Source organism: Culex quinquefasciatus, chromosome 3 (assembly GCF_015732765.1).
Source record: "Culex quinquefasciatus strain JHB chromosome 3, VPISU_Cqui_1.0_pri_paternal, whole genome shotgun sequence".
Classification (NCBI taxonomy): domain Eukaryota; kingdom Metazoa; phylum Arthropoda; class Insecta; order Diptera; family Culicidae; genus Culex; species Culex quinquefasciatus.
Genome location: NC_051863.1, coordinates 147,047,786 through 147,059,468, shown reverse-complemented (window position 1 = coordinate 147,059,468; position 11,683 = coordinate 147,047,786). Strand labels below are relative to the sequence as shown.

Below are 11,683 nucleotides of genomic sequence, written 5' to 3'. Positions count from 1 at the left end.
TTGAGAAAATTGCATCCCTGTTTTAGTTCCAACCATGAAAAAAATTGGATGGTCTTATTCGAATACTAGTCGGGGTCAAGAGGAGCAAATGTAAATCGATATCAATTCGATTACAAAATCTCTTCTCATGATTTAAGGTTATTTTTTTTTGTTTTTATAATCGAATTGTATACCTTAATCTAAATATGGGTCTTCCGTGTCAACTGCAGTTTAAATCCCAAGTTTGGTGCCAATTGGACCATCTCTCTTTCATTGGCATCGCCATTTTTTTCAACGATTTTCTTAAATGCTTTTTTTCTTTCACACGTAACTTTTCAGCCATAAGACCAAAAGACTTTCTTTTGGTTGCATTTTTAAGGAAATTTTCCAAGAAATTCATTAAAAATGAAATTTCAACCCTCAAATGCTTTCCATTGTTTTTTTTCAGAGCAGATTATGGTTTGAACCGTGAATTTCACTCATTCTTTATATACAGCAATTCCCCACGAAAACAGCATGAAAAAAACAAAAGTGCTCGGATCGGGCTCAAATTTTTTTTGGGGGTTCCCTGGCTGAAATAATTAGACCCGTATTTTTTTGTTTGGCCATTAGGGTGACCTACGCCGTGTTAGGGTGGTCTGAAAAATTGCCATTTTCGTCAATTTTCGCAAAAACCACTTTTTTCGAAAAATCATAACTCCTTGCCATTTTAACCGATTTCAATTGTCTTATACGCAAATGAAAGGTGATAAGTTGGGCTTTCAAAGAAAAATAGTAAGAAGTTTCAAAAATCTAGCCTAACATATGAAAAGAGCGTTTGAAACTTTAAAATGCCGTTTTGACGGTGTCTGGACCAAAGAGCCTATGGCTGGAAATGTTTTTATCGGATTCCCCGGACATTTTTCCATAACATATTACAAAATTGGAGGAGTTCATTAACAGGATTCTGAGATATGATTTTTTGAAAATAAAATCCGTGTTTTTTGACGCGCCGCGCGCAAAAACCGGAGAATGACGAAATTGGCAAAAAATCAACATTTTTCACTAAAACTGCGATAACTTCAAAATTTCAGCGATGACCTATACATGTCTGGGTACCAAAAGTTGCGTCTCTTAATTACAAAAATTTTGGTACCCAAACATCTATAGGTCAATTGAAATCGGTTAAAATGGCGAGGAGTTATGATTTTTCGAAAAAAGTGGTTTTTGCGAAAATCGACGAAAATGGCCATATTTCAGACCTCCCTAACACGGCGTAGGTCACCCTAATGGCCAAACAAAAAAATTACGGGTCTAATTATTTTGGCCAGGGAACCCCCAAAAAATTTTTGAGCCCGATCCGAGCACTTTAGTTTTTTTTTTTTTTTCATGTTGTTTTCGTGGGGAATTGCTGTATATCTATATATTTTATTGTATCACCATGGTGTTTCCCGGACAATTTTACATAAGAATCAATGCATCTCTCAAACTAACCCAAACCATTGCCGAGAAACAGCCTTAAAGGTAAAAAGTTGGATTTGCTATGCAAAATGATTTTCTGCCTTGATATTATGGCATCTTTTTAAATTTAATTAAATAAACTATCATAAAATACTTCAAACATGATAATATTTACCATACAACCATATGGTTTGCAAATATCTAGTAAAGTATGAAAAAGCATTTCTTATTGAAATTCCATAAATTTGAAATGTCAAATGAAAAAAATAACGTTACAGAGCAGTTCTCTACAAAATCGGTCTTTTTTATGGCAGCTGTCCATACAAAAATGATGTATGAAAATTCATAAATCTGTATCTTTCCAAGGAATTTTTGATTGATTTGGTGTCGTGGGCTAAGTTGTAGATATGAATAAGGACTACAATGAAAAAAAATGAGATACGGTAAAACAAATTTGGTGATTTTTATTTTTTTTCCAGGTTGTGCAAAAAATCTTTGACCGATTTTTCTACTTCATTTTTCGATGTAAAATCAAATTTTCAATCAAAAAGTACTTCAGTGAAATTTTTAAAAAAGTGCATCGTTTATTATAGCAATTTTTAGGTAACATTTTTTTTTAAACTAGTGCACATGTTTGCTGACTTTTTGAAAAAATATTGATGAAAAGCGTAATATTGAAAGTTTTGCCCTTTTGAAATGTTTCGAATTTTGAAAATATTGTTTTCGAAATAATCGGAAAATTTCACGAATGTTTCATATTTTAACATTGTAAATCGGACCATTAGTTTCTGAGATATCGACGTTAGAAAATTGTGGGTTGGTGGTTGCATGGCAATATCTCAGCCACTAAAGGTCGTATCAACAAAGTTCAGAAAAGGAAAATATAGAGAATTTTCTCAGCTCTTCAAAAATATTTTTTGAAGAGTGAGCAAAAATGTGCACTAGTTTAACAAAATGGAAAACTGTGACTATTTTCTAAAAAGTAACCTTAAAAATGGCTATAACTTGAAAACGGTGCACTTTAACAAAATTTCACTTCAATACTTTTTGATTGCAAATTTGATTTTACATCGAAAAATGAAGCTGAAAAAATTGTGCGACCAATTTTCGTATTTTTTGAATATATCAGTATTGATTCAAAAATTCATAACTCGGTCAAAGATTTTTTGCACAACCTGGAAATTTCTGAAAAGTTGAGATTGTATGTCCATTAAACACATAAAAAAATAAAAACAGTGTTTTTTTTGCAAATCAATTTTTAGTGACAAAAAGTTAAATTAAAAATCACCAAATTTGTTTTACCGTGTATCATTTTTCTCAGTGTAGTCCTTATCCATACTTACAACTTTGCCCAAGACATCAAATCGATCATGAAGGAATTTTCAAAAGATACAGATTTTGGAATTTTCACATATCATTTTTGTATGGACTGCTGCCAAATTTGTATGGAAAACTATATGAACAAACTAATGATGCAAAATGGCTTTTTCGGATATACCGAAGGCACCAAAAAAGTTTCAGCCGGATTAATAATTACAAAAAAAAAACGAATTACCGAAATCTGAGAGAATTGCGCACAACGTCAAATTTTAAAAAGTTGATGAGTGATAGAAAAAACTTTCATTACATGATTCCTGCACCAAAATAAAAGAGAGTAAAGCAACCGTTACTTTATCTTGTGTATTCGCGTTATTTATCTCTTTCTTTCATTCCTACTAAACACATTTCTAATCTGTCAGACAACCGCAATGAATGAACGCGAGAGGGGAATTTCGGAACGGACCACGTTACGTTGGACTGCGCTGGTGCAGTTATATTTGGGACCGGTATTTTACGATGCTGAGAATAACAGGACGAAAAAAGGGGAATGATATTTGGGCAAATTATCTTCAGCTTTGATTACGCTGAGAATTGAGAGCTTGACATTATTCCAGTATCGACAAATTTGAAAAATTAAATAAATATTTATTATAAGTGGTTTAATTAAACACACTTTATCACGTCAGTGGCATTCATGTCGCACATATTTCATGATAAATTATTCCCTTAACTTATACAAATTTTACATAAAAATCGAAAAAAAAACATTGTGTCATTAACAAATGAGATTCATTTGGATTTGAAAAACTTAAACCTAAAACGTGATTCAGGTTTGATTTAAAAAAAAATACGTGAAGTTTTATTTAATGATAATGAAAATGGATTATTTTGATTTCAAGGAGCTTGTAAAGGAGTTGTGATATGTTATCCAAGGTATATAAACAATTTTTTTTCTATCTTTACCTCGGGGCTATTGAGGTGACGAATTTGCGGTAGCTTTTTTATTTTTCTGCAGAGAACAATTTACAAATTCCACTTCCAAAGGTTAGTTTTTTTTGTTCACGACTGCTTTCAGTCACACTGTGTACACTGGTTTACACTAAGAGGGCTACATTACAAACAAATACAAAGTTTTTTTTTCACATGGTTGTTGGGGGGTGTTCAGTCAGCTGTTTGATTCCGATGGATTACTTCTGTTCCTGGGCAAACCAGGACTGGCAAGCTTCCGCCGCAATTTCACACATGGCCGACAGCACCTTGGCGTTTCCCTCGTATTCTGTTGGAGGGATTCAGAAACGATTAGAATTTGAACTGAATTGAAGATGGTTCTTACCAATGGAGTTTCCGTTGCGCTTGCCGAAGATGCTTCCGTTGAAGGGGGGCTTGCGGTATCCGGCCTCGGTGGTGGTGCTAATGGCCAGGACGATCAGCAGAACCAGCACGAGCGATCCAATCAGCTTGATGCAGGCCATTTCTAGACTTTGGTTTGGTTTGTTGAAGGACTGTGAAAGGATAGCTGAATGCTTACTGAGAAAGCTGAGAAGCTGAACTGATGCTGAGTGGATGTTTCGGACCGGGTTTTATACTAAACGACGGACTTCCTTTGGGTTCACAGCCAACGTGTCTAAGGACTCGAAAGCCGTAATCAAAGCCGACATTGCGATTCCCCACGCTATTACCGGCAAATCCCAAAACAATCCACCCGCGCTCACCCAAGGACCGGCCGGAGCGCGTGCAATTAGCACGGCCGGGATTGGAGATTTATTTAATTAATTATCACGCTTGTGTCGAAGAATTGGAGCTGCGTGAAATATGCGGGTTGCAAAACCGGTTTTGTCGGTAAAGATATGGTGATGGTGGTGGGTTAGTTCAAAATTTAAAAGCAAATGTCCTAAATAAATATGGACTTCAAGGTCAAAAGACGTCACGAATATTAAAGGTCATGAACTTGAATAATTAGGGGGGAAACAATAAGACGTTTACACGTACACAATGCAACAAATTAATAATCAATGTTGATATGAAATTGATGGGTTACAAGTTACTAAACATCGTGACTATGCGATCTTTCCCTGTTTGCGACAAAATAGCACACCCACGACTTAATGTTAAACAATTGAAAAGCCTTACTTCTGATGTCGATTCGTCAATTTTTCAAAAATTGTATGTTATGGAAATGGGTTTTAAAGGTCAATGTTCTAGCTCAATAATTATATTTAATAACGATACCATTAAGGATCCAAACATGGAGTGCTATTCCAAACTGAAAGCGAAAATATGTTTAAATGCCATTTAATTTTTTTAAACTTTTCAGTGCCAAATAATATATCAGCAAATATCGAGGCAATGTCAATGCTGCAAAATCATGTATCTTGTACTATCAAATTACACTGCTGTCCAATATCTAAAACACCACTATTATAAATCATGTGCTGTTCTGCCGCACCAGTTCCACTTCCAACAGAAACGTAATAATCACCAAGTGCCAATGAATCAAACTGACGCTTTTTTTTCTAACCTTTCCCAACACCACCACGTGGTGTGGCGTGGTGCGTTCCGTGGTGTGCCTGGAAGACAAGTCAATAATTGACGAAGATCAATGTCACGCGACGCGGCCTCCACTCTGAAGGCTGAAGGTAGAACGCTGGTAAAGGACACACATAACCAACGGTTGCGGCAATTCCCACAAGTATTCATTCAGCTCACCTGGAGAACTCCAGGAATAAATGTTCTAAGTTCAGTTTGATAGTGACTTTCTACCGGCAAGGACATTTATCATTCGTGGTTCGACTTTCATTTTCACTATTTCCAATACATAATGAAACCAATCAATATTACTTTCCTTCTGACATTCTGTGGGTGGCAAATACTAGCGTGACACGCTGCCGGAATAGCTAGATTACTATCTTGTCCTTCCGCTCCGGCAGTTGTTCCTCAAGCCACAGCTCATCAGTCCCAAGCTGAAGCAGAAAGTAGACCAAATATATGAAATTATCATTAGCGCTGCATGCAACTCGTTTCCTGGCGGCTTGATTAATGTAAGCTCGGAGAAAACTATCGCTGGAAATAGTGTGTCCAGTAGTCATCGGCTGGGACAGCCAGTGACAGTTGAGCGGAATCATCCTCGCTGGAATAGTGTTCAAGAGTGCATCCCGGGCAAATTGACGTTAAAGTTTTGCGCGTGAAATGACGATTTGTTACAGCAACTTGCATCGCCAGCAGCAGCACTCTTTGAGTGCAGTTAACGGATAGTACAATTTATAAGGTTCAATTGACTCTGGTTCATCAGAGGCAAACGGCTTTTATCACTTCATCTCTCCAGTATGTCCGAGGGAGCAAGTGCCGGTGAATGTGACGCAGTATTGTTTGATTAATGGTGATTGAAAAACTGTTGGAAGTGAAGCCGCAGTGAAAGAATTTCCCTAGAACGGGTGAGTGTTCAAAATCGGCTACATTGGTTCATAAACTTTGAAAAATAAGCATAATTCGTTGCAAAAGACTTTTCAGCAATTCTTCCTCCAATTTCAATAAAATTTCAATATTTTTTGTCTGTCTGAATCAGATGTTATGCACTCAGATTTGTCACCAAATTTCATAACTTCAAATCCCTAGGTGGTTTATAGGAACAAGATAAGTTTGAGGCTCAGTCCTTAAAAAATGGTGCGTTCTAATTTTTGAATTAATTTTGGAATGGAATGCCTATATTTTTGATATCTTTACAGTTTTTTAACATAAGTCAAATTAGCATTCTACTAAAACGCTCAACCAAACCACACTTGAACTTAACCTTAATTTTTAAAAATTACTGTACAGATTGGTCAAAGGGCTATTTTACATGATCATTCGAAATGGGCCCGCGGGCCACAAAAAATCACCTCGTGGGTCTCATTTGGCCCGCGGGCCATACTTTGGTCACCCTTGACCTAGATTCAAGTCATCAGCTATGCAGAAGTAAACTCGTGGTTTTCCAATTAGCAAATACAATTTAGATTTTTGACTTCTCACGAATTTTTGCATACCAGTTTTAACATCATGTTTGGCTTTTGCTTTAAAATGAATCTGAATTTATGAAAACAAAGAAATTTTATAACTAGGTACAACGGTTTCTGAACGTAAATTTAACAAACACACTCAATGCAATAACGGTGATTTCTTGTAAATACAGTACCTAAAAAATTGCACGATTTATTTTGCTACCCGCATTCAGGTAGACTTAACTACATTACCTGCCAGACGAAAGACTTAGATTTTTGTTTGGAAAGCCCTATTGAGAAATTGTATAACAAACCGTAAATAAATATCCTGGGTTAGTTTTAAGAAGGTCCCAAGTGCCAGTTATAAATAGAGTCGTTTTTAACGGTTCTCGATGAATTTATGAATTATCAAATTTAAAAATGCCTCATATTGTTAATCTGCACGTCCCATAAATGTTCTTTACAGAGAAAAATTATAAGTGTCGGAGGTCTCGATGCACAGTAAAAAACAATGTAAATTTGGAAGCTGTAATTTTGGAAGGTTGAATATTACCTCTTTTATGATGTAATTTTACCTCAATTTAGAGTGAAAAAGTGACATTACACTTGAAAAGAGTAAAATTAAACCTTTTTTTCTGACATAAAAGATGTACCCCTTCCCAGATGTAATGTTACCATGATTTTTTTCTGTGTGGCTTATACAAAGTATTGAAAACTAATCAGAGATTAGAGCCGATCGATTTGGTGTCTGTTGTAAGTTGCAGGTAAAAAAAACAAAAACAAAAAAAAAAAAAACAAAAAAATCTAAAATAATTCTATTAAGTTTCATCTTTAAAAGTATTGTTCAGACTAATCAAAAGTACATAAATTTAGGAAAATATTTTCAACGGCCTTAAACGCTATCGAAAAGAACAGTTTTAGCATGATGAAAGTTTATTTCTGGTGAAAATTGTCCATGGATTTTTTTTTTTTGTATTATAACCGAGAAAATTCTTTTCTATTTTCTTGTATACTTCAGTTTGGTCTAAATTATTTTGTAAATAAAATCACAACAATCGTCCAAGGGGTCATTCTTATGCAAAATTAGCTGAACTTTCCGAAAAAATATACTTTCAAACGCAAACGATTGAGTTTTAGGGGTTAAAAGTTCAAAAAAGGTCAAAAATGGTCAAAATTATAACTTTTTTAACAAACTTTTTTTTGTACAATTCTGATAACTTGTGAAGAATACTAGCAAACCCCTTATGTTTATATATCAAAATTTTTGTTTTTGTCTGCTCTATAACTTTTTAGAACATTGTTACACTCTAAAATGTAACCATGCAAAGTTAGAAAAAACACGTTATTTAAAAAAAAATTATTCTAAATGAAAAATAACCCTTCTGGGTTATTTCAGATTCGAAAAGTAAATTAAATTTCCCATAAAATGACATATCTCACGATTTTTGACAGTTGGGTAACGGGAAATGGCAGCAATTTTAAAACGTATTTTTTAACTTTTTTTTTAAATAAAAAATACGTTTTTTTCGGAATTTTTATAACGCCATCAAATCGAGCGTCTAAGTTTACAAAAAATCCCTTTGACACCAAATTTCCATCTCTTCACGGTTGCGAGCTACAAATCACTGAAAAACGTGTCTTAGTAAAAAACCAGAAAAATGAAAGGGGTCGTACCGCCCCACCATCACGAGATATCGAAAAATGGACCTCGGATTCGTGATCAGGGACCAAAATTACCCCTTAGAGCAAAGTTTCGCGAAAATCGAAGAGGGGTCAGGGCACTGCTGTGGGAGTTGGCGGAGAATGACCCAAATCTAAAATTTGATGTTAAAAGTAAAAACTTGTGTCTGATGATTCGATTATCCGAAGTTTCTTACAAACCTTCTAATAATCTAAACTTCGGATAATGAATTCTTAAAAGAATAGTAAATATGTATTTAAAATTAGTAGTAAAATAAGCTTAAAATATTTTTTTAATAAAAAATGATGTTTTGTGTAATGTGAAGTTAAAATAAGGATTTCGATTTTCAAGGTGAAAATCCGGGGAAAATGATTATTTTTCCGTGAAAATCCCGGAAAAATAAGATAATCACCAATTTTTGCGAAGACTTTTAAAAGAAACCAACCAATCAACCTTCTTCTCTCCTATCCCAAAATGCGCTCAAACGCTCAAATGTATTAGTAACGCCACAGCACGCCTCTCTTGCTCTCTGGCTCTCAGCTGCGGTGCGGTGTGTGCCCTACCGTAAGCCGGCCGCATGTTTTTCTTATCACATTGCGCCACACTGACAGCGAGTTGCGCGCTCCTACTCCGTGGGAGAGAGCGCAAAGCAAGTACAAAGAGATTGTGCAGTTGCTGCCCATGTGTTTTTCCTCCTGTACCGCTCGTACGCGCGTGTGTGTTCTAGAGGTTTGCAGCTCAGCACAAAAAAGAGCTAGTGGCGTGCTGCGGCTGCTAAGGAAGTGTCGTCGTTCCGATTCCCGATCCATTCCTCCTCGAAGTTCGCTCACCTAGTGCGAGGAGAGTTCAAAATTTGAATTTTCATACGCGGTTCAGTCCGGGTTCGATTACGGCGGCGAACAGACGCGCGCGACTTAGGCTCGAAAAATTTGCACTCCTCCACCTGGGAGTGCATGCGCGACTAAACACAGGCAGTGACTAAAAGTGCAGCGGATGCAGTTTATTCAGCAAAACAAAAAAAGCGAAAGTCTACGTTGGGTGTGATTGAGAAAATAATTGTGCTGGTTAGCAGAGTGACCTGCCCCCAATTCGTGGTGGATTACAGCTCGATCGACTAGTGAGTGTGACTTAATTTTAGTAGTTCGGTTTGGGTTCAGAATGTTTTGGTTTGGGGGGTTAACCCTCTTTTTGGTGGAAGTGAGCAAATCCAGTGTGCACTGTTGTATAACACCATATAGTTCAAACTCTCCATGGGCGACAATGTCTGCGACAAAGTTGTTAATGAGTTTGAATGTTTGATCAAGTGATTAAACAGAACCTGTGAGACTAGGTGGTGGATAGTGCATCGTGATGAAAGGAAAATATGCCAAGATCAATTAGCAATACCACGCAGAGTAAAGTTTACCCAACCTCTCGAACGCTTAGACGATTGGAACAGATGAGACCGAAGTAAAAATAAGTTAAAACCAGTAGAAAGTTTAAAAATAACTCCATCCGACATCGTACGGTCGGATGTCTGTAGTAAGCAAAGCCCCGCTGCTCAATGAATACAGAGATTTGAGTCTCGCTTGTTGTTGACCTACTGACTTTGGGCAAGAATAGTTTCGATTTTTGTTTGAAAGATCCCCCTCAAACAGATCACGCCACCGAGCTTCTAAAGCAATGTCAGAATGTCACTCGAATGAAATTTAATATCCCGCTTACGTAACGTTCCGAGTAATCACCAGAACCTGGTTCACGGGACGCTCAACCAGAACAAGAAACAGGATAGTGTTGTGTTCAAACAGAACACTTCACTTCAAGTCAACGCCTGCATCGTACGATTCATCAAGCAACGCAAATTGCTGAATCGGTCATCAATTTGCGCGAGCAGCACAAGAACACCTCCTCGATTGGTGTTCAAGACTCCCAGAATGCCATGAAAAAATCATGAACACTACTCGACAAAGTTGGTTCGATTGATAAAGTCCAAACATCGAAGTTTATATCAGAAAAAAAATGATCTTAGAATAAACAGTATTCTATGTAATACACAAAACTAACATAAGTGACTGTTATAATTTGTGGATTTCATTAACCTAAATTTTGAACGCAATTCAATTACTAAGTTAAACCCCTTCAGAATCACTAAACATAGCAACATCGCAGTTGTTTTGTCGAGCAGTGTTATTGGTTGATAGCGTGACATTAATTTCGTGGGGATCGTGTCGTCGATAAGAGACCTTTGGTCACCTTTTGGTTTTATGGCTTGGCGCACTGATTATGCTGTGTCGAATTTGGCTAGAATGTTTCTTTTTCAGTTGGCGACAAGAACAGTGATTGCTGCCTGTCTGTACGCGATTTTACGCAGTAAAAAAAACATGAATGTTAGTTTACATGATTTTTTCAGTAAACGCTGACCTAGAACTAATCATTAAAACAAATATCAATAATATTCGATTTTTTAAGTTATTGATTCAACTCATTAAACAAAAAAAAACAATATATAATTTACTGTGCAGTTATGATGCAGATTGCGATGTGCAACGGGCTGGGACAATGCACTTTCTGGGCGATGTTGCACAGTTCTGCTCCATGCAGTGAATCGTGGAACGTGCCCAGTTGTCGATGCTTCGTTCGATGTAAACGAATGGTATTTTTCCATTCTTTCGGTTTTCTGGCTCAGAATAAAGAAGAGGGATGCAGTTTTGCAATTGCATGCTAAAGTCTCGCGCCATTTTACCGTTTGGTAGTTGCTTCATGATGATGATGATGAAGAGGAATGTTATGAATTCGCATAATTGTACTGAACTATATACAAGGGGAAGGAAACATCATGCAGAGATCATATTTTTGTTGTTAATTGAACAGTGTACACAGACAAAAAGAAGAGCAATGTTTACAAAAATCAATCATTTCAATACAGTCGACTCTCTGGTTGTCAATATCCAAGGGACCGTCGAGGAAGAGAATCATCAGTTTACAGAACGATGCAAAATAAAGACTCGATTGAAAATATTTTTTTCTTGATACCCAGAGAATCATGGCAACGTCCATCAAACAAAAACAAACTGATGTCAAACACCCTTCAAAGCTTCGTTTCGTCAAGAAAATGTCTATGCAAGCCATGAGAAAGTGAATTTATTGACAACCGGAAGAGATTTTTAAAGCAAACCGAATCCAAGGGACCGTCGAGGAAGAGATCCTTCAAGCAAGGGAAAATATCGAGGAATGAAGATTATTGAAGTATGCAGATTGAAGGGACTAAAGAATTCATCGATAGATGGAGAATTATTGATATCGAGAAGAT

The 11,683-nt window shown here is 36.5% G+C and overlaps 2 protein-coding genes across 3 annotated transcripts in view; one reads left to right on the top strand and one right to left on the bottom strand.

The window, feature by feature from the left end:
• Window positions 1-3,684: 3,684 nt before the first annotated feature.
• Window positions 3,685-4,306, bottom strand: LOC6036422 (SIFamide-related peptide). Its single transcript, XM_001846422.2, has 2 exons — window positions 4,073-4,306; window positions 3,685-4,015 (listed from the first exon to the last, which is right to left on the bottom strand). The coding sequence occupies exons 1-2, from the start codon at window positions 4,209-4,211 to the stop codon at window positions 3,927-3,929; spliced, it is 228 nt and encodes a 75-aa protein (XP_001846474.1). The 5' UTR covers window positions 4,212-4,306; the 3' UTR covers window positions 3,685-3,926.
• Window positions 4,307-5,969: 1,663 nt separating this feature from the next.
• Window positions 5,970-11,683, top strand: part of LOC6036423 (protein I'm not dead yet) — a 29,652-nt gene continuing 23,938 nt past the window's right edge. Inside the window, exon 1 of one of the 2 annotated variants that reach the window (XM_038261997.1) lies at window positions 5,970-6,170. The gene's annotated coding sequence lies outside the window, so the exon portion shown is untranslated. Of the gene's footprint in view, window positions 6,171-9,123; window positions 9,512-11,683 lie in introns of those variants that run through there. The other variant, XM_001846423.2, reaches the window with a different exon arrangement.